The 24,633-nt window shown below is 40.9% G+C and overlaps 1 protein-coding gene across 2 annotated transcripts in view; it reads left to right on the forward strand.

Moving 5' to 3' along the window:
• Positions 1–13,272, forward strand: part of LOC133611016 (G protein-activated inward rectifier potassium channel 1-like) — a 46,962-nt gene extending 33,690 nt beyond the window's left edge. For both annotated transcript variants that reach the window (XM_061967858.1, XM_061967857.1), the window contains 2 exons: positions 7,305–7,521; positions 12,398–13,272. In XM_061967858.1, coding sequence (XP_061823842.1) covers positions 7,305–7,521; positions 12,398–13,062 — 882 coding nt within the window. In that variant the 3' untranslated portion in view covers positions 13,063–13,272. The remainder of the gene's footprint in view (positions 1–7,304; positions 7,522–12,397) is intronic.
• The last annotated feature ends 11,361 nt before the right edge of the window (positions 13,273–24,633 follow it).

Consider the following 24,633-nt stretch of genomic DNA (forward strand, 5'->3'; position numbering starts at 1 on the left):
GTAGAATAAATATTACATTTCAACATTTCTGTCAACGAAGATTTGCGTCAGCCTGCGACACATAGTCATTTTGATAGTAGGCTAATATAGCTAATTAGCCACTTACATCATGTGTTGCCATCATTATAACACTTATATAAGTCTTCTGATTTTTTGCGGCTCCAGACCGATTACTTTTTTGTATTTGTGGTCCAATATGGCTCTTTCAACATTTTGGGTTGAGCCACGAAAACATGCAATTAAGTCATCAATATAATAGTTTTACATGACTTTATCCGCACTCTCACTGCAAGAAATGTGCTCCAGTTCTGTAGATGACGTCACACCAAGAGGGGGCGACATATTGAGTCTGGCGATGGAAAGGGGGCGTTCCAAGTACAGTTAGTCGTATACAGTACAGGCCAAAAGTTTGGACACACCTTCTCATTCAATCCATTTTCTTTATTTTCATGACCATTTACATTGTAGATTGTCACTGAAGGCATCAAAACTATGAATGAACACATGTGGAGTTATGTACTTAACAAAAAAAGGTGAAATAACTGAAAACATGTTTTATATTCTAGTTTCTTCTAAATAGACTTAGACTAACTTTAATGATCCACAAGGGAAATTGTTCCACACAGTAGCTCAGTTACAATGATGGAAAGTGTAAGGATGGAAAGGACAATGCAGGTATAAATAGACTAATATAGCCATAAAAAATCTAACATATATACGAATACAGTATATACAGAATAATATATATACAGATATATTATATTATGTCCATAACATATATACAATATATACTAATGACCATGTATATATGTTATAGACATAATAAATAACCACCCTTTGCTCTGATTACTTTTTTGCACACTCTTGGCATTCTCTCGATGAGCTTCAAGAGGTAGTCACCTGAAATGGTTTTCACTTCACAGGTGTGCTTGAAGCTCCTCGAGAGAATGCCAAGAGTGTGCAAAGCAGTAATCAGAGCAAACCTACTCAGTGGCCTTGTGGTTAGAGTGTCCGCCCTGAGATCGGTAGGTCGTGAGTTCATACCAAAGACTATTAAAATGGGAGCCATTACCTCCCTGCTCGGCACTCAGCATCAAGGGTTGGAATTGGGGGTTAAATCACCAAAAATGCGTGCTGCTCCCTTCACCTCCCAGGGGGTGAACAAGGGGATGGGTCAAATGCAGAGGACACAGTTCACCACACCTAGTGTGTGTGTGACAATCATTGGTACTTTAACTTAACTTAAAGGGCGGCTATTTTGAAGAAACTATAATATAAAACGTTTTCAGTTATTTCACCTTTTTTTTTGTTAAGTACATAACTCATAGTTTTGATGCCTTCAGTGACAATCTACAATGTAAATAGTCATGAAAATAAAGAAAATGCATTGAATGAGGAGCAGGTGTGTCCAAACGTTTGGGCTGTACTATACACATTATTCAAAAACTAACTGATTTGACTGCCGCATTCATTTTAAGGAGCAGAAAATACATGTTAGTGAAATTTCGCCATCAAGCAAATCGTATTTAGGACTTAGCAACTAATTGTCCATAAGTCATTGACCATATGGGTTATATAAAACATTGATATGTATGCTAGCACGAATGTCATTTGATATAATGTAAACACCATTTCTCCAAAGCCTATCCGTACAATATGAGGGTGGCATATGTAGTCTTTGTGTGGGTTCGTGTACACTAGACAGAGTGTACACAAGCCTCGCCGCACTGTGGACACAATGCGGCTCTTTGTTTTCAGGGAACACACCGCTGCAGGAAACGAGGCGTGCTGCCGTAAATCCAAATTCCTAATAATAACGACGGAGCCTCGCAAATACGACGCGATCGACTGACGGGCAGGCGTAGACGCAGGTTGTAAATCCTATCGCGGCTTGGATATGTCGAGCGCTCAGACATTTTTTTGCAATTAGGAAATGCAAACAGTTTTTACATGAATCCCATTTTGTTGCAGATGAATGGCCCACATAACTAATCAATACATTACATTAAAATACATCCACATTTATTTCTTGTTGATTTAATGATGTACTTTTTTGTTTTAATTACATCTAAAAACAGCAAGAAAATAGTTATTCAACATTTCTGCTGGAATCAAATGAAATCAACCGTTAAATAAGGTCCTCTCCCTGGATTGCACATACTGTATACATAATGCACGATAACTTAAGAAGACAACCGTCCTTGTATTTGTGTCATTAATGTTAATGCGCATTTCATTAATAAATCAATGGAATGCACTAAAAATAGACAAACGTGTGATTTGCATACAGTGAGGGGGAAATATTTGCCGAACCATGATGAAAATGCGATTTTTAAGTGGCATTTCACAAGGAAATACTTTTCTTCAACACGTCCGCAAAATGACAACATGTCCCGACAAGGGTGGTAGAACACAAAGACAGAGAGACAACAACAACACTTTTTTTGTTGTTTGGCTAAAACGACATGTGCCCACAGATAGTGCCACATAAATATAGTAAGACAAGCACACATTTCCTGTGCGTGGAACAGCCAAAATGTCCCCAAAAGATTGATGTCCCCACCAGGGCCGCCCCTCCTTATGCAGTGCGTTAGTCAGTTAGTACTAGTTCCTCATACAGTGAGGGGGAAATATTTGCCGAACCATGATGAAAATGTGATTTATGTGGCATTTCACAAGGAAAGACTTTTGTACAACAACCCAAAATGACAACATGTCCCAACAAGGGTGGTAGAACACAAAGACAGAAAGACAATAACACTTTTTTCTTGTGTGGCCAAGATGTCCTCAAAAGGACACGTCCTCACAGGTAGTACCACATAAATATAGAAAGACAGGAACACATCTTGTTAGTTAGTGGACCATTCAATGTCCCCAAAAGATTGATGTCCCCACCTGGGCAGCCCCTCCTTATGCTGTGCATTAGTTTGTTAGTACTAGTACTTAACCTTTCTCCCCTTTGCATCCTCAAAAAGAGTGCATCCATCCATTTTCTACCGCTTGTCCCTACAGTGAGGTGGAAATATTTGCCTAACCATGATGAAAATGCGATTTAAGTGGCCTTTCACAAGGAAATACTTTTCTTCAACACGTCCCCAAAATGACAACATGTCCCGACAAGGGTGGTAGAACACAAAGACAGAGAGACAACAACAACACTTTTTTTGTTGTTTGGCCAAAAAATACATGTGCCCACAGATAGTGCCACATAAATATAGTAAGACACACATTTCCTTTGCGTGGACCAGCCAAAATGTCCCCAAAAGATTGATGTCCCCACCAGGGCCGCCCCTCCTTATGCTGTGCGTTAGTTAGTTAGTACTAGTTCCTAACCTTTCTCCACTACAAAAAGAGTGCATACAGTGAGGGGGAAATATTTGCCTAACCATGATGAAAATGCGATTTATGTGGCATTTCACAAGGAAATACTTTTGTACAACACGTCCCCAAAATGACAACATGTCCCAACCAGGGTGGTCGAACACGAAGACAGAAAGACAATAACACTTTTTTCTTGTGTGGCCAAAACGTACCCAAAAGGACACGTCCTCACATGTAGTACCACATACATATAGAAAGACAGGAAAACATTTTTTGTTTGTTTTTGGACCATCCAATGTCCCCAAAAGATTGATGTCCCCACCAGGGCCGCCCCTCCTTATGCTGTGCGTTAGTTAGTTAGTACTAGTTCCTAACCTTTCTCCACTGCGCATCCCCAAAAAGAGTGCATACAGTGAGGGGGAAATATTTACCAAACCATGATGAAAATGCGATTTTTAAGTGGCATTTCACAAGGAAATACTTTTCTTCAACATGTCCCAACAAGGATGGTAGAACACAAAGACAGAGAGACAACAACAACACTTTTTTTGTGTGGCTAAAAAGACGTGCCCACAGATTGTGCCACATAAATATAGTAAGACAAGCACCCATTTCCTGTGCGTGGACCAGCCAAAATGTCCCCAAAAGATTGATGTCCCCACCAAGGCCGCCCCTCCTTATGCTGTGCGTTAGTTAGTTAGTACTAGTTCCTAACCTTTCTCCACTGCGCAACCTCAAAAAGAGTGCATACAGTGAGGGGGAAATATTTGCCGAACCATGATGAAAATGCGATATAAGTGGCATTTCACAAGGAGAGACTTTTGTACAACAACCCAAAATGACAACATGTCCCAACCAGGGTGGTAGAACACAAAGACAGAAAGACAATAACACTTTTTTCGCGTGTGGCCAAAACGTCCTCAAAAGGACACGTCCTCACAGGTAATACCACATCAATATAGAAAGACAGGAAAACATTTTTTTTTGTTTTTGGACCATTCAATGTCCCCAAAAGATTGATGTCCCCACCAGGGCCGCCCCTCCTTATGCTGTGCGTTTGTTAGTTATTACTAGTTCCTAACCTTTCTCCACTGCGCAACCTCAAAAAGAGTGCATACAGTGAGGGGGAAATATTTGCCGAACCATAATGAAAATGCGATATAAGTGGCATTTCACAAGGAGAGACTTTTCTTCAACATGTCCCTAAAATGACAACAGGGTGGTAGAACACAAAGACAGAAAGACAATAACACTTTTTTCTTGTGTGGCCAAAACGTCCTCACAGGTAGTACTACATAAATATAGAAAGACAGGAAAACATTTTCTTTGGTATTTGGACCATCCAATGTCCCCAAAAGATTGATGTCCCCACAAGGGCCGCCCCTCCTTATGCTGTGCGTTAGTTAGTACTGGTTCCTAACCTTTCTCCACTACGCATCCCCAAAAAGAGAAATGTCCCCACAGTAAAGGCGTAATGTCACGTTCTGAGCCAAAATGTCACCAACAAGTCGAGGGTGGTGCCATGTGGGGACCACAAGGGTAGAAAAGCTGCCGTGTCAAACTTTTAGCGGTCAATCAGATCCCACAGGAGTTGGTGGTGGTGGTGGTGTGTACTGTGTTACACGTAATGGCGGCTAGCCAGGGATCTGTGAGCGCAGACGTCTCCCTGTGAAATGTCACACCCTTCTATCCTCCACATTGCTGTGAATACAAATCACGATCTGGTTGCCATCTGTGGCCGCTCACTCCAAAAACATGGAAAGCATGAAAAACTGTCCTCAATGCTAACTTGCAGGGCTTGGCTGGCGAGTGCTTACAGTTTTCAACTAAAACAGGATAATAACAGCATGGTTTTGTTTGTTTCCACTGTACTGGAAACTGAACATGCAAAGATTTCACTTGAGTGGAAGTTAATGAAAAGCACATGTTCCTATATTAAGGGTAGAAGTTGAATTATTATATTGTAGTTATTTACTTGCATTCATAAACAACGTTTTTTATAAAGTGTAAAAAGGGGTTTCATTTTATTTGCCAAATAGAACACAATTATATTTTACAAGCAATTTGATTTGTTTTGATGACATTTGGGCTAATTAATTTTTTTAAACACAGTATTTTATTTTTCAATATTCTTTTTTACAGGTTTTATTTGACTAAAAAGTATCACATTTTCCAGTCTTTGGATTAAACTGTCTTCTTACTTACAGTATATTAACAATTGGTATGCCTGACTGTAGTGTAGACATCCTCAGTGATACATAGATAATGGCTTTTTTGCCGATATTGTCCAACTCTTAATTACCGATTCCGATATCAACCGATAGCGATATTTACAGTCGTGGAATTAACACATTATTATGCCTAATTTTGTTGTGATGCCCCGCTGGATGCATTAAACAATGTAACAAGGTTTTCCAAAATAAATCAACTCAAGTTATGGAAAAAAAATGACAACATGGCACTGCCATATTTATTATTGAAGTCACAAAGTGCATTATTTTTTACAGCAGCTTGAAATTTGGGACATGCTCTCCCTGAGAGAGCATGAGGAGGTTGAGGTGGGCGAAATGTGTTTGTCATTCTTGTTTGGTGTGGGGTCACAGTGTGGCGCATGTTTGTAACAGTGTTAATGTTGTTTATATGGCCACCCTCAGTGTGACCTGTATGGCTGTTGACCAAGTATGCCTTGCATTCACTTGTGTGTGTGTGAAAAACCGTAGATATTATGTGACTGGGCCAGCACGCAAAGGCAGTGCCTTTAAGGTTTATTGGCGCTCTGTACTTCTCCCTACGTCCGTGTACACAGCGGCCTTTTAAAAAGTCATACATTTTACTTTTAGAAACCGATACCGATAATTTCCGATATCACATTTTAAAGCATTTATCGGCCGATAATATCGGCAGTCCGATATTATCGGACATCTCTAATAGATACAGTATATTTTATACACAAATACAGGCACCCCATTGATACATGGATATACTGTAAGTGTCCCTATAAATACATCAAGATAAGTGTATCTATTGATGCATAGACATAGGGTATGTACAGTGCATCTGGAAATGATTCGCAACACTTCACTTTAAGTTTCAGCCTTATTCCAAAATGGAATACATCCATTATTGTCCTCAAAAACCTTTGCCAAGAAGCTGAAAAGTGAGCTCAGATGATCATCCTTGAGATGTTCCTACAGCTTAATTGGAGTCCATAGATATGTTTCTTACATATAAGATCATGTGGTTAGATTTTTCAATGACAACAAAAAACAGCAGTAAAAAGACTGCAAGTAGAATAAAAAAAAATACATTGTGATTTCTCACCAATTCAATTGAAGCTAAATACGCCTTGATTTGCTTCTTTTAATTAAACTTTCTGTAGCATAAGGAAGGCAGCACGGTGGGAGAGGGGTTAGTGCGTCTGCTAGACAATACAAAGGTCCTGGGTTTGATCCTGCGCTCGGGATCTTTCTGTGTGGAGTTTGCATGTTCTCCCCGTGACTGCGTGGGTTCCCTCCGGGTACTCCGGCTTCCTCCCACCTCCAAAGACATGCACCTGGGGATAGGTTGATTGGCAACACTAAATGGTCCCTAGTGTGTGAATGTTGTCTGTCTATCTGTGTTGGCCCTGCGATGAGGTGGCGACTTGTCCAGGGTGTACCCCGCCTTCCGTCCGATTGTAGCTGACATATGCTCCAGCGCTCCCCGCAACCCCGAAGGGAATAAGCGGGAGAAAATGGATGGATGGATAGCATAAGGAATCGTTTTTTTTAATACCAAATGAAGTATTTTCTAGCAGCCAGAGATTGTGAGGTGATACTGGCTGCTTCCAGGAGACATGGAGAGCACCTCCTTTAAACAGATGATGTTGGCGATATCACATATTCTCCCCACCACCTGTTGCATTGTGCTTCATAAATCAGTGAGGCTGCAAGGCGAAGTCCTCGGCTGTGCCCTCATTGTTGTTGTTGTTGTGTGTCCCGCAGTCGCGGCAGACCCCGGAAGGCGAGTTCCTGCCTCTGGACCAGTGCGAGCTGGACGTGGGCTTCGGCACCGGGGCGGACCAACTCTTCCTGGTGTCGCCGCTCACCATCTGCCACGAGATCAACAGCAGGAGTCCCTTCTTCGACCTGTCGCAACGTTCGCTTGTGAACGAGCAGTTCGAGATCGTGGTCATCCTTGAAGGCATCGTGGAGACCACAGGTTGGAGACAATTTGGTTTTTATTAGAGATGTCCGATAATATCGGACTGCCGATATTATCGGACGATAAATGCTTTAAAATGTAATATCGGAAATGATCGGTATCAGTCTCAAAAAGTAAAAATGTAGACTTTTTAAAACGCCGCCGTACGGAGTGGTACACGGACGTAGGTAGAAGTACAGAGCGCCAATAAACCTTAAAGGCACTGCCTTTGCGTGCCGGCCCAGTCACATAATATCTACGGCTTTTCACACACACAAGTGAATGCGATTGGTCAACAGCTGAGGGCGGCCGTATAAACAACTTTAACAGTGTTACAAATATGCGCCACACTGTGAACCCACACCAAACAAGAAAGACAAACACATTTCGGGAGAACATCCGCACCGTAACACAACAGAACAAATACCCAGAACCCCTGGCAGCACTAACTCTTCCGGGACGCTACAATATACCCCGCCCCACCTCAACCTCCTCATGCTCTCTCAGGGAGAGCATGTCCCAAATTCCAAGCTGCTGTTTTGAGGCATGTTAAAAAAAAGAATGCACTTTGTGACTTCAATAATAAATATGGCATTTTTTTTCCATAACTTGAGTTGATTTATTTTGGAAAACCTTGTTACATTGTTTAATGCATCCAGCGGGGCATCACAACAAAATTAGGCATAATAATGTGTTAATTCCACGACTGTATATATCGGTATCGGTTGATATCGGAATCGGTATTTAAGAGTTGGACATAATGGGAATATCGGATATCGGCAAAAAAGCCATTATCAGACATCTCTCGTTTTTATCCATCCATCCGTTTTCTGTATCGCTACTTCTTATCAGACTCTGCCGGAGATTGTCCCAGGTGAATTGAGGGTACACCCTGTCCTGGTCAATTTACAGTCATAATTAGCCTAATATAGTGATTCCAAACCACTGCGCCGTGGCAAATTAGTGTGCAGTGAGAGATCATCAGGTGTGCCACGGGAAATTAAAAATGTCACGTAATTCACGGCAAATAATGTATCTTAGTTGTTGGCTCTCGTCCAGTGCGGCATGATGTCGATTAAAAGCTCTATACGAGATGGCAGCAGCTACATGAGGAACCTAATCATTATTTCCGTATTACAGTAGTTCAACTAAAAAGGAGAAATATAACCTTAGAGGAAAACTAATTTAAAACATTTGTATGCTCGTACAACATTAAAAACCTTTAGCGTATCAATATGTGGAATTAAATGATGGAATGGATGAAGTAAAGAAGTGAAACAATGTACTGATATGATGCAGTTTAAGAGGTGGTTCAATATAAAAGTGCTTACAAAGTACAAGGAAGAAGAATTATGAGAAACATCTTCAACCTTATTGAAAAAGGGATATTCTTCATCATAACTGACTCAATGATCTATTGCAAGAACGGCTGTATTAATCATTCACTGATGTCATTTTGCTATAAAAAGAAGTCAGTAAATGAACGTATATATTTGTAAACACTCTGAAGTGGGGAAAGGGGTAGGATTAAATAAGCTTTGCTTCTTCCTATTCCTTTCCGGACATGTTGCATAGAGGAATTATATGAATTATGCTGTAAGTGTTCATGTTCGAAATAAACTAAAGAAACAAAGAAAGAAAAATCCTCAACTTACAAGCTTTTATCTCAAAACACTTGTCTCTCATTAAAATAAACTCAAATCATTTGAATTAGTGCTTGGCCCCCCTTTTAAAAAGAAAAACTAAGTATAAGATAGGAAATGTTGTACAAAAACGATACAATACAATGTATTACATTAGTTTTATAACGTAATGTAATAATAATGTACAACATTTACCTTGGGGAGTGGACTTCTCCTTCTAGCTGCGTCTCCGTCACACACACCATCAGCAGCTTTTTCTTATTTTCATGGATAAATGTCCGCCGTAGAGATATTATTTCAACATCCCTGACTGGCGTAAGACTGCTTCTGCTTCAGTATAGTGCAGACTTGCAGAGATAGGCTCCAACTACCTACACGCTCTGTCAACAAATATAATCCGCTTCTTTTTCTCAGCACTTTCGTTCACAATCATCTTCTTCCTTCCCATGGTTGGAAAACATAGTTATGTCCATCTCTAGCTACAAGCTAATGCAAATAAGAGCAGATGTTTTGGCTGGATCTTACATTTTCTACACCAACTAATGGCGGGGATGCTTGTAACTGGAGATGTCCGATAATATCGGACTGCCGATAAATGCTTTAAAATGTAATATCGGAAATTATCGGTATCGGTTTCAAAAAGTCAAATGTATGACTTTTTAAAACGCCGCCGTACGGAGTGGTACACGGACGTAGGGAGAAGTACAGAGCGCCAATAAACCTTAAAGGCACTGCCTTTGCGTGCCGGCCCAGTCACATAATATCTACGGCTATTCACACACACAAGTGAATGCAAGGCATACTTGGTCAACAGCCATACAGGTCACACTGAGGGTGGCCGTATAAACAATTTTGACACTGTTACAAATATGCGCCACACTGTGAACCCACACCAAACAAGAATGACAAACACATTTCGGGAGAACATCCGCACCGTAACACAACAGAACAAATACCCAGAACCCCTTGCAGCACTAACTCTTCTGGGACGCTACAATATACACCCCCCCACTACTCCCCAACCCCGCCCACCTCAACCCCCTCATGCTTTCTCAGGGAGAGCATGTCCCAGATTCCAAGCTGCTGTTTTGAGGCATGTTAAAAAAAAGAATGCACTTTGTGACTTCAATAATAAATATGGCAGTGCCATGTTGGCTTTTTTTTCCATAACTTGAGTGGATTTATTTTGGAAAACCTTATTACATTTAATGCATCCAGCGGGGCATCACAACAAAATTAGGCATAATAATGTGTAGGGATGATGCTCGAAATCGGTTTTCCCGGTTGTTCGATAAGAAAAGAACCGAGTCCTCGGACTCGAATCCCTTTTTGAGAACCGGTACCCGTTATCAAGACCACTATAGTAAAGAAAAAGAGTTGGTTCTTTATTCGAATCCCGTCCCGACAAGAAATGCCCCGTGGGACATCACAAGAAATGACGTCACATAGTTCAGTCATTTGTCACGGTGGATTCAGCGTGCTGCGGTTCGTTCCCGGGACGCAAAACTGACGGCTCCGGACGAAAGCGTGCAGGTAGGAGATGATTTATTTCTCATAAATCATACACATTACAACAGACAGGAACCAAACAAAAAGAAAGCGTGCCGTTCGCACGAGAAGCTAAAGCAAAAAGTTACTTAGCACAGGAATACCAGAAGCTACGGTAACTTTAGCACAGGAATCATGAGCTCGAAAAGCAGAATGCCAACGTAACTGCTGCAAATGCAAACAATGAAGCCACGACGAGTGACCGGAAAAGGGAGGCTTAAATAGAGTCTCTGATGAGCAAGGCAGGTGAAAATCATATGTAACCACGGTGACTAAAACAAACCCCCGAAGTGCACAAAACAACTAAGGAAGTCCAAAACTAAACAAAACATGATCCGACCACATCATAATACATCACAGTTTCATATCATTTCACTTTACAGAAGTAGGAAGAAGTTAAGCTTATTTAACCCTACCCCTTTTCCCACTTCATAGCGTTTACAAATATATACATCATTTACTGACCTTTTTATAATAAAATATCTGTGGATTAGTATATACAACAGTTTTGTAATATGCAATTAATTCATTCAGTCATTATTAATATACTAAGATGAAGAATATCTTATTTTCAATAAGGTTGAAAGTATTTGTCATTATTCTTCTTCTTTGTATTTTGTAAGCACTATTCATTTGAACAACCTCTTAAATTGGATCATATCAGTACAATGTTTCACTTCTTTACTTCATCCATTCCATCATTTAATTCCACATCATTTCAGCTGTTTGCAATTTTACCAAATCATCTAACTTTAATATTTTTGGCTCAAAAAAAAAAGTGTTTGTATGTTCTCTATATTCAACATTATGTATCAGTCTAATTGATCTTTTTTGTAACACGGTTACAAAATGTAGCGCACATTTGTAGTTATTTCCCCAAATTTTTGCACAATAACTCAGATACGGTAATGCGAGCAGTAGAGAATGTGAAGTGATTTCTTAAACCAAATATTGTGTTTTTTTCCATATACAACAACCTATCTGGACTCGATAAGGAATCGGTTCGATAAGAGGATTCGATAATAGGCTCGAACTCGATCATTTCTTATTAAACATCATCCCTAATAATGTGTTAATTCCACACCTGTATATATTGGTATCGGTTGATATCGGAATTGGTAATTAAGAGTTGGACAATATCGGAATATCGTCAAAAAAGCCATTATCGGACATCTCTACTTGTAAAGAATTTAAATCATAACAATTAGAGACAGTTCTTATCTCAAAACACTCTTAAGTAGCGTAGCTCTTAAGTTGAGATAGCACTAAAACACCATTTTTGGTGGCACGCTATATTACACCATGGCTTAATCACAGTTGGGAAACATGCATGTTTTTGGGACGTGGGAGAAAGTACCCGGAGAAAACCCACGCGAGCATGATGAGAACATGTTCCGACCAGGGATTCACACCCCGAGGCAGACGAGCTACGCTGTGCTGCCAATTTGGGGCTTCATGTTTTAGTAATAACTCCCAAACCTCAATCTGTGTCTTTGTATGACATTTTTCTCCAACATACGGTGCAATATTTAACAGAATGTTTAATTAATGGTGTTAAATAATGCCCAGCTCCATCTCTTGTCATGTTTCTGTCTGTCTGGATCATTTTTTATTAATGGTTCAATTTCCCTGCATTTCAACTCATCTTCTTTGGTATTGGAAAAATTCCTCTCCATTTATGAGTGGTTCTCCCCATGTGGCAGGTATGACATGTCAGGCCCGGACGTCGTACACGGAAGACGAAGTCCTGTGGGGACATCGTTTCCTTCCCGTCATGTCGCTGGAGGAGGGCTTCTTCAGGGTGGACTACTCTCAGTTTCACAACACCTTTGAGGTGCCAACGCCTCCGTACAGCGTCAAAGAGCAGGAGGAGAAGTCATCGCTGACAGCATCCAACCATCTCCCCGTGGCCCCCGCGCCGTCCTCCCCGCCGGCGGGTAACTGCGGACGAGGAAGCCGTCGGGGGAGGCTCCTTTCGGCGGACCACGCCGATCACATGGAGGACCAGGCCGCCAAGCTGCCCAGCAAACTGCAACGCATGAGCTCCACCAGGGAGGAGCAACTGTGGCGGGGGGTAAAATCAGGGGCGGCCTTGCCCGGCGGGAAGGCCTCCAGCACGGGCGACCTGCCGCTCAGCATCCAGAGGCTGAGGTCCGGCTCCATCCCTGCCGCTCGCCAGGGAGGACGCCAGGAGGAGCAGGTCCAGCTCCTGTCCTTGGATGGCGACGCTGAGGAGGCAGACGTGGACAAGCACAGACCGCCGTCGGCCATCAGCACCATCACCACCTCGAACCCGAGTTCCTTTGCCGGGGGGCGGCTGGAAGACAACTTGCCTGCCAAACTGCGCAGGATGAACGCCGACCGCTAACGAGAAGGACCAAACCTGAGACTTTATGGGCATTCTGAAACAATGAAATACTGTGATATCAGAACATTTAGCTGCAGGTTTGATTTGCTTTTAGAAAGTCAAGAAGCATACTGCGAGTGTTTTTTGATCTGTCCTTCAACTTTTTCATTTCCATTCACACACTTTCTTACGAGATGGAATAGACTGTCAGTAAACAAAGCACCAAAGTGAGGCTGTTGTCGACTGATTGTTTGCTAACCCTTCTTTTCTCTGCTTGGTTTGCCTTGGAAGGTCAAATTATTTTGTGGAATTCAGGATCAAGTAGGATAAAGGGGTCTAAAACCACAATCAAAGATATATACGCCTGTTTGTCCACTTTAGGAACACCCTTAAGGCAGTGTTTTTTTGAACCTTTTTTGAGCCAAGGCACATTTTTTGCGTTGGAAAAATGCGGAGGCACATCACCAGCAGAAATCATTAAAAAAGGAAACTCAGTTGACAGTAAAAAGTCGTTGTCGCAATTGTTGGATATGACTTTAAACCATAACCAAGCATGCATCACTATAGCTCTTGTCTCAAAATACTGTCACATCACATTATTATTATTATTACATTATTTTGAGTTGTTTGCTGTTTTCCTGTGTGTAGTGTTTTAGTTCTTGCAGGCATGTGATTTGACCACAATGAAAAAGACTGAAAAAATTTCCGGGGGTCTGGGGGACGAAGGCCCCCAGCCAGGTCCAGGTGGCTGGACAAGGTGGGCGACGCCCCCCGAAGCTCCTGGTTTTTCACCAATTTAACATGCTAAAATTAACAAAGACAGCACCATTTGAAGAAAATATTTGAGTGTTTAAAGACATGAAAACATCATTAATAGAACATACCTAGCTTGCCTCAAGTTGTTTCATATGTTTTTGGCGTTTCGCATGTACTTCCAAAGCCTTGAAACCTGGTGATCCATAGTCAATATTATCATGACACCACGTGCACAAAACCTTTCCGGGACGATCAATTTTCCGAATAAAATCACCAACTTCCTTCTTCCCAACAGTATCAGTGATTTCCCTTTCCATCCAGTCCCATCGAAACTTATTTTTGACATGTTTATCAATTTCTTTTACTCGTAAAGCGTCCTTTCTCTCGAGAACCGACATCGTTTACATGTGGAAAATGGCGGTAATAACCATTATGAATGATGACGTTATTAACGTCATCATTCATAACAGATGTCCTGATTGGTCACAAGGAACATATCGACCAATCAACTACGGCGTAATATAAACTACGTCTCGAATCTTGATTTAGGGTCGGGAAAAAAAACGGAAAAACGGGAGATAATAATTTTTTTTCCCCGAGATTAAAAAAGACGGAATTCCGACTTTAGACGGAAAAATCACATGCCTGTTCTTGTCTTGCGCTCCTATTTTGATGTATTTTTCTCTCTTTTTTTGGTATTTTCGTGTAGCAGTTTTTTATTTATTTTTTATTATTATTTATTTATTTATTTTTTTGTCCTGTCCAGCTTCTCAGGCAAATCATATAGTTGATGTCGGCTGTTCACATTTACTTGACAAAAGAGAAGTGTAGGATACTTCTCTTGTTGCCTTATTTGTATTTGACTTGATTAAATGTATTTATATTATCATTTTTGGTGCAGCCGGGCCGGAGCAGGAGGGGATAGAAAGAGTAAAAAAAGAAGACAGAGGGGGAAATTGTGGGGACAAGAGGGGGATTAGACAGAGCAGTTTCATGTCTTCCTTTGAGCGATATTTCCCGCATCTACTTTGTTTTAGCAATCAAGAATATTTCAGTTGTTTTCATCCTTCTTTGTGGGGACATTGTTGATTGTCATGTCATGTTGGGATGTAGGCAAGGCAGATTTATTTGTATAGCACTTTTCATACACAAGGCAGACTCAAAGTGCTTCACAGACAACAAAGTGAAAATAAATACATTAAAATTAAAATGCAGACAATAAAAAATAAAAAACAGTGCGGACGTTAAAAGTTCAAAGATTAAAAGATTTAGCTGAAAGCTAAGGTGAACATAAAAGTTTTCAGTGTAGTTTTAAAAGTAGTCAGAGTTGGGGAAAGTCTGACATCTTCAGGAAGTTTATTCCAGCTATTTGTTGCATAGTGACTGAATGATGCTCTCCCTTCATTTGACTTTACTCTGGGAACCGCTAACAGATTGCTCTCAGAAGATCTTAGTGATCTAGAGGGCTTATATAGTGGGAGCATATCAGTGATATACTTGGGCCCTCGACCATGTAGAGATTTATATGTGAGCAGGAGGATTTTGAAATCAATTCTCTGATGTACAGGGAGCTAATGTAAGGATCTAAGAATTGGTGTAATGTGCTCGCATTTTTTGGTCTTTGTGAGAACTCTAGCAGCAGCGTTCTGAACAAGCTGTAGCTGCCTGATAGTTTTTTTGTGAAGACCTGCAAGGAGACCATTACAATAGCCTAGCCTACTGGTAATAAAGGCATGTACAGGTTTTTCTAAGTCTTGAGCTGACATGAGCCCTTTAAGTCTTGTTACATTTTTGAGGTGATAGTAGTGATAGTTACTGATTTGATGTGACTGTCGAAATGTAAGTCAGAAACTAAAATAACCCCAAGATTTCTGGCTTTATTTGAGGTTTTCAGGGACAGTGATTGAAGATGTTGGATGACTTTAAACCTTTCTTTTTTAGCACCAAAAACAATTATCTCAGTTTTGTCTTCATTTAGTTGTAGGAAATGTTGGCACATCCAGTGTTTGACTTGCTCATTGCACTGGCACAGAAGATCTATGGGGCGATAGTCATTTGATGATAGCGCTACATTGATTTGAGTGTCATCGGCATAGCAATGATGGTCAATGTTATTATTTTGCATGATTTGTCCTAGTGGGAGCATATAGATGTTAAATAAAGTCGGCCCCAAATTTGGTTGGTTGGTTGGTTCTGATACAAAGTCACCAATGGAAACAAAATAGTTCCTATCTTGTAGATATGACTTGAACCAGCTTAAAACTGTGCCTGAGATCCCCATGTACATTGTGGACGCCGTCTTTGCTCCACAGTAAGTCTTTGCTGTCGTCCAGCATTCTGTTTTTGTTTATTTTGTAGCAAGGTCAGTTTTAGTTTCGTTCTGCATAGCCTTCCCTAAGCTTCAATGCCTTTTTTTAGGGGCACTCACCTTTTGTTTATTTTTGGTTTAAGCATTAGACAACTTTTTACCTGCACGCTGCCTCCCGCTGTTTCCGACATCTACAAAGCAATTAGCTACCGGCTGCCACCTACTGATATGGAAGAGTATTACACGGTTACTCTGCCGAGCTCTAGACAGCACCCACACTCAACAACAACACATCATTTTCAGACTATAATTACTGGTTTGCAAAAAATATTTTTAACCCAAATAGGTGAAATTAGATAATCTCTCACGGCACACCAGACTGTATCTCATGGCACAATAGTGTGCCGCGGCACAGTGGTTGAAAAACACTGCCTTAAAGTAACAAATAGCTCGTCCCTGGTTGGTACCCTCAAAGGTACTTGGAGTTGTTTAGGTTCTGGAAATCTTAAAGAGTCCAAAGCAGGGCCCCGTTTTGCATGAAGAAACAACATTTACGGTATGTCATTTAATGAATACCAGGGCTCTCCATATGAAGTTCCTAGTCGCTTCCTGCTCCATCACCGACAAGAATATATTGCCAGATTTCCCCTTATAGTCCTTAGCAGCTCTTGTGATGCACAGCATTAGTGGTGCTTGTCTTTTTGGGCCCAGGCACTGGGTTCGAATCCTGGATGGAGTTGAGGTATAGCAATGTTTATATGTCTTAAGACTGTTGAAATTGCTATATTGCACAAAAACATTTTGAACAACTAACCCGTTTTAGTACAAAACATGCATCAAGTCAAATTCATGTTTGATTACAAAGTATAAACAACATTCTTTTGAGCCTGATATGACATGTGGGTGCTATAAAACACTACTCTATATTAAATGTTCTCTATTTTTCATGATGATGTAACAGTAACATGAGCCTCGTTCAGCTTTCTAAAAAGGAAAAAACAGGCTTCGCTACACATCTTAAAGCCAAAAGCCACCAGTCAGTCAGCTAGAGACGACAGAGTTGTGAGTTTTAGTATCTTATTTTATTCTTTTAGGCTAACCGAGCATGACGTGGCTGTTAAAATGTTGTGTTAGCATGTAGCTCACATGGCTACGCTTGCGTTGCTAATGTCCTTAACGTTACATTGTTGTATGTTGTATTGATTGATTGATTGATTGAAACTTTTATGAGTAGATTGCACAGTACAGTACATATTGCGTACAATTGACCACTAAATGGTAACACCCCAATACGTTTTTCAACTTGTTTAAGTCGGGGTCCACGTTAATCAATCCAGTGGATCGTGAGATGGACAGGTGGATCGGTTCAGGGTCTGCATTGGTCCGTTGTGGTGATAAAGGAGCTGAGCCGGAAGGCAAAGCTCTCAATTTACCGGTCGATCTACGTTCCCATTCTCACCTATGGTCATGAGCTTTAGGTTATGACCGAAAGGACAAGATCACGGGTACAAGCGGCCGAAATGAGTTTCCTCCGCCGGGTGGCGGGGTTCTCCCTTAGAGATAGGGTGAGAAGCTGCTGCTCCTCCACATCGAGAGGAGCCAGATGAGGTGAGATCCCTCGGGAAGAGCTGGACTAAGTAGCTGGGGAGAGGGAAGTCTGGGCTTCTCTGCTTAGGCTGCTGCCCCCGCGACCCCACTTTGGATAAGCGTAAGAATATGAACAGACACACAAAACAGCGTGTTCACAATGTCTCTTTTTAAAAGCACTATTAAACTTCCAGCATCAAGGCTACATTTTGGCCCTCAAATACCTCACTGTGAGACTTATTTAACACTGGTTAATTAAAACAAACTCAATAACATTTATACAAATATGGAAGAAGTTGGAAGGGTTGGCAAGCTCGCAGTTGGACTGAAGAGAATCACTGATATACAATTCAGGTTCATGCCATTTACAATTTAATCACTCAATGTACGTTTGTTTGTTTCTTATATTTACGAAAGGCCACTGTGATATCAGTGGACGGATGAAATGTCCAATTTGTTGATTGCAATGATATTACTACTATACATGTATTGTTTTTGCAACTAGAGCGTTAACATTTCTGAAACTCACTGTGAAATACTTCAAGCTGTTGGGCAGAAAGGTGTACAGTCCAGGGTCATCCTCTTGAAGTACGGTCCTCCTTGTTTTCCCTTTATCCACATTTAATACATGGCGGTGCTGTTTTCAAAAACTTTGTGTCAAATTGACTTGAAATTTCTCACACATGTCTAAAAAACAAACAAACAAAAAAACGCCCTCCATAAATGTAGGGCGAAATTTGGTAGAAGACGGAGCAAGAGTGGTTTAAAAAACATGGCCACCATCAAACAATCTAATTGCTCATAGATCATTAAACATTTGTCTAATGATTATAAAACACTGCACTACACAAGCCATAGACTAACTAATGTTTCTTCAACATCAAGGGTTGGAATTGGGGGTTAAATCACCAAAATGAATCCTGGGCGCGGCCACCGCTGCTGCTCACTGCTCCCCTCACCTCCCAGGGGGGTGGACAAGGGGATGGGTCAAATGCAGAGGATATTTCCACCCCACCTAGTGTGTGTGTGACAATCATTGGTACTTTAACTTTAACTTTATACACATGTGAAAAATGTGGACCCCCCCATTGTGTTTATCCATATTTTAGCCAAAAACGAGCCATATTTAAAGAAAACGCAAAATAACATGTATTACCCCCAATAATCACCAGGGTTAGTGAAATGAACAAAAATAAAGATATTTTTCTCATCTACTGTCCTTAGCCAATCTGATTTTTCCAAAAAAATGGTGTCGCTCCCCGGTGCTCATGACTTTACAGTGGTACCTCGTTTTGATAGTAAATAAAGGTTCTACGAAGATGGAATTGTGTAAAAACTTAAGCAACTTCCGGTGCGATGTTTGGCCGCACGATAACAGATGGTATAGGGCACGGGTTGGCAACCCGCGGCTCTAGAGCCGCATGCGGCTCTTTAGCGTCGCCCTAGTGGCTCTCTGGAGCTTTTCTAAAAATGTATAAAAAAATGGAAAAAGATGGGGGAAATTTTTTTTTGTTTGTTTTAATATGGTTTCTGTAGGAGAACAAACATGACACAAACCTCCCTAATTGTTACAAAGCACACTGTTTGTATTAAACATGCTTCACTGATTCCAGTATTTGGTGAGCGCCGTTTTGTCCTACTAATTTTGGCGCTCCTTGAACTCACGTAGTTTGTTTACATTTATAACTTTCTCCGACTTTCTAACACGTGTTTTATGCCACTTCTTTTTCTGTCTCATTTTGTCCACCAAACCTTTAACGTTGTGCGTAAATGCACAAAGGTGAGCTTTATTGATGTTATTGACTTGTGTGGAGTGATAATCAGGCATATTTGGACACTGCATGACTGCAAGCTAATCGATGCTAACATGCTATTTAGGCTAGCTATATGTACATATTGCATCATTATTCCTCATTTGTAGCTATATTTGAGCTCATTTAGTTTCCTTTAAGTCATCTTAATTCAATTTATATCTCATGACACACTATCTGTATGTAATATGGCTTTTCATTTGTTGCGGCTCCAGACAGATTTTATTTTTGTATTTTTGGTCCAATATGGCTCCTTCAACATTTTGGGTTGCCGACCCCTGGTATAGGGCATAATTCCATCCATCCATCCATTTTCTACCGCTTATTCCCTTTGGGGTCGCGGGGGGCGCTGGAGCCTATCTCAGCTACAATCGGGCGGAAGGCGGTGTACACCCTGGACAAGTCGCCACCTCATCGCAGGGCCAACACAGATAGACAGACAACATTCACACACTAGGGCCAATTTAGTGTTGCCAATCAACTTATCCCCAGGTGCATGTCTTTGGAAGTGGGAGGAAGCCGGAGTACCCGGAGGGAACCCACGCAGTCACGGGGAGAACATGCAAACTCCACACAGAAAGATCCCGAGCCCGGGATTGAACCCAAGACTACTCAGGACCTTCGTATTGTGAGGCAGATGCACTAACCCCTCTTCCACCGTGCTGCCCATAGGGCATAATTTTTGGGGGGGGGGGGAAACCCCCCCCCAAAAAAACCTTAAAAGTACATACAAAAACAGAGGTACTGCTGTATTGTACGTAAAAAAAAAAGTTTCATATGAGTGATAATGCAATTTTTTATCTAATTTGATCTATTTTCCCCTTGTTGCTTGCAATATACACTAGATTGCCAAAAGTATTTGGCCACCCATCCAAATGATCAGAATCAGGTGTCCTAATGACTTGGCCCGGCCACAGGTGCATAAAATCAAGCACTTAGGCATGGAGACTGTTTCTAGAAACATTTGTGAAAGAATGGGCCGCTCTCAGGAACTGTCCTAGGATGCCACCTGTGCAACAAATCCAGTCGTGAAATGTCCTCGCTCCTAAATATTCCAAAGTCAACTGTCGGCTTTATCATAAGAAAATGGAAGAGTTTGGGAACAACAGCAACTCAGCCACCACGTAAACTGACAGAGAGGGGTCAAGCGCATAGTGCAAAGAGGTCGCCAACTTTCTGTGCAGTCAGTTACTAGAGAGCTCCAAACTTCATGTGATCTTCCAATTAGCCCACGTAGAGTACGCAGAGAGCTTAATAGAATGGGTTTCCATGGCCGAGCAGCTGCATCTAAGCCATACATCACCAAGTCCAATGCAAAGCGTGGGATGCAGTAGTGTAAAGCACGTCGTCACTGGACTCTAGAGCAGTGGAGACGCCTTCTCTGGAGTGATGAATCACGCTATTCCATCTGGCAATCTGATGGACGAGTCTGGGTTTGGAGGTTGCCAGGAGAACTCTACATTTCGGACTGCATTGTGCTGAGTGTGAAATTTGGTGGAGGAGGAATTATGGCGTGGGGTTGTTTTTCAGGAGTTGGGCTTGGACCCTTAGTTCCAGTGAAAGGAACTTTGAATGCTCCAGGATACCAAAACATTTTGGACAATTTCATGCTCCCAACCTTGTGGGGAACAGTTTGGAGCGGGCACCTTCCTCTTCCAACATGACTGTGCACCAGTGCACAAAGCAAGGTTCATAAAGACATGGTGTGGATGAACTTGACTGGCCTGCACAGAGTCCTGACCTGAACACCTTTGGGATGAATTACAACGGAGACTGAGAGCCAGGCCTTCTCGACCAACATCAGTGTGTGACCTCACCAATGCACTTTTGGAAGAATGGTGGAAAATTCCTATAAACACACTCCGCAACCTTGTGGACAGCCTTCCCAAGAAGAGTTGAAGCTGTAATAGCTGCAAAAGGTGGACCGACATCATATTGAACCCTATGGGTTAGGAATGGGATGGCACTTCAAGTTCATATGTGAGTCAAGGCAGGTGGCCAAATACTTTTGGCAATATAGTGATGTGACAAAACCATGCAAATCAATTTGAAATAACTTCCTCCCCACACGGAATGGATTTACCAACATGTTAAACAAATATTTTGTGCTGCTTTCAGGGGACAAATGTATTATTGCTTTAAAAAAATAAAAAAAACTGCAAGAAGAGGAGAAAACATTTTGCAAGCGATAAAAAAATAAATTCTTTGAAATCACTGCTTCACTTTGTTTCCCTTTGTGCTCAGGGCAATCAATCCCACACACAGACGTTATGCAGTACAGATATTTTTCTGAGAAATACCCCACACAGTGGCGCTGGTATTAAACACCATGAACTGGATTGACTTGAAATTTTTCCCACACTCACTACATTCATGGTGTTTTGCCGAACCGGAACAGAATCTGGTCCACGCCTTTAGTGGACTGACAGACACATGTCTGCTTGGGTAGCAACTAGTGGGGATCCATTTTAAACAAACAGAAACACCAGGAGACAACACTGTTTTTTGAACTGGACCATATTAGTGCATCATTTGAATGATTTGCTTAATCCAGGGGTCGGCAACCCAAAATGTTGAAAGAGACCAGAAATACAACACAAAAATCTGCCTGAAGCCGTAAAAATGTAAAATACTTAGATAAGTGTTATAATGAAGTAAGTGTCTATATTAGCTAAATTAGCCTACTATCAAAGGCTCACGCAAATCTTCCTTGACAGAATTGTTGTATTTTAATTTATATTCTACACATTTTCGCAACATTGGAAATCATGAGTAAAATGGAGGTGTCTCACAGGATGAGATAACTTCTGGAAATTACTGGCTCAGAATGGCCAAAAGTGTAGATGTGTGTGTCCAAATTTAAGGAAACCGTCAGGCTGTCTTCTTGTAATGGATTTATTGCAATCTTTGCAAGCTGGGTAACGTTTGCTGTGGTCTGGAACAACACGGCACACAAACAACTATGAAAAATGCAGCCAATATTACATAATACAGATAATGTGTCATGAGACATGCACATATAAATTATATACACAGACGATATCCATCCATCCATCCATTTTCTACCGCTTATTGCCTTTGGGGTCGCGGGGGCCGCTGGAGCCTATCTCAGCTACAATCGGGCGAAAGGCGAGGTACACCCTGGACAAGTCGCCACCTCATCGCAGGGCCAACACAGATAGACAGACAACATTCAGACACTAGGGCCAATTTAGTGTTGCCAATCAACCTATACACAGACGATATAAGTAAAGGAAATTAAATGAGCTTAAATATACCTACAAACGAGACATAATGATGCAATATGTACATACAGCTAGCCTAAATAGCATGTTAGCATCGACTATCTTGCAGTCATGGATTGACCAAATATGCCTGATAAGCACTCCACCAAATCAATAAAATCAACAAAGCTCACCTTTGTGAATTCACGCACAGCATAAAACGTTTGGTGGACAAAATGAGACAAAGAAGGATTGGCATAAAACATGTCTTTCTGTGGCAGCATCGGAGATAGGTGTACATGTAAACAAACTACGATGAGTTCAAGGATCGCTGAAATTAGTGGACAAAACGGTGTTTGCCAAATACTCTCATTAGTGAGGCATGCATAACATAAACAGTGGGATTTCTAACAATTAGGAAGGTTTGTGTCATGTTTGTTCAAAGGAAAATATATTGAAACAAAACTTTTTTTTTTTTATATATATTTGTCCATTTTCACACTTCTCTGAAAGAGATCCAGGGAGCCACTCGGGCGGGGCTAAAAAGTCGCATGCGGCTTAATTCAATCCTTAATTTTATTCCACATACTTATAAGTCATTGATATTTAACTGACTTGTTTTAGGGGCCACATTTCCAGAAAGCTAAGGACCGGGGAGTTGGCTTTCTTCCTTCACTGTTAATCTTATTTTGTGTATTCTGAAGAACCAGCATCCTCTACAGTAGACATTTAATTTGTATTTATTTTGTAATAGTTACATGACCGCTTGGCTGTTTTTAAAGACCTTCTGCAAAATGACAGCACTCCAGTATCTTTAGGAATATGCTGCAAACAAGTGAGCCTCACAGGTTTTTAGAACTGAACTTGTGGGCCACCAGTTAAATTGTCCAAATGATGAAAAAGAGAGGACTGAAAATAGAACCTTCAGGAACACCACTAGTAGAACTCAAAAAAAAGTTGCAAAAAATGACTGCATCTGAAATAAACAAGCAACAGCAACACCTTTGTTACATAAATCACATTATAAAGAAAAAAAAAAAGAGGACTTAAATGTGGAGCCTTGAGGAACGCCTCAGTTAAATGTGCTGTTTGCAACTTCCACACAGTAACATTTTTCTAAGCAAAAAACATAACAAGCTAATGTTACCATGAATGGTTTAACAGAACTCATTTGTTCGACATATGTCTATATTTTTCACAATTACAAAGTTTATGTAATATTTTTTTTTTTTTACCTGCCCGAATAAAATGTTTAGGGCCGTCACTCACCCGCTCACACATACAAAAGCAGTCCAAGAGAAGCAACGGACAATTTGCAGCCATGATAGAATATACATTCAATGACAGCTAACACAAGCTATCCAAATTGTTATTATTAGCTAACCATACCTAAAGCAAATGCGCGTGCATGTGTTACAAACTTGCGTAATTACGTCATTACGTAGGAGAAGCCGTGAGAAGGCGGGATATTCTGTGTAAAGTAAAACACATTGGAAAGTTGGCGCCCTCTAGACATTTGTATAAATGTTGCAAACAGCCCCTTTAAGTATATAACAAGTTTGGACCCCAGTGTTCTATATTTCCTAGAAAGGTTAACTCAGGAGTGTCAAACTCATTTTAGATCAGGGGCCACATTGGGAAAAATCTACTCCCAAGTGGGTAAAATCACGGCACGATAACTTAGAAATAAAGACAACTTCCGATTGTTTTCTTTGTTTAAAAATAGAACAAGCATGTTCTGAAAATGTACAAGTCATAATGTTTTTTTTTGTTTTTTTTAATAGTTAATATTATTCTATCTTTATTTGTCGTTATTTATACTTTCTGAATAAATGATGTGATAATCTTCATCAGTCAACTCATTGGTGTTAATTTTTTTTTCATTTTATTTTTATTGACATCCAGC

Source organism: Nerophis lumbriciformis, linkage group LG11 (assembly GCF_033978685.3).
Source record: "Nerophis lumbriciformis linkage group LG11, RoL_Nlum_v2.1, whole genome shotgun sequence".
NCBI classification, from domain to species: Eukaryota; Metazoa; Chordata; class Actinopteri; order Syngnathiformes; family Syngnathidae; genus Nerophis; species Nerophis lumbriciformis.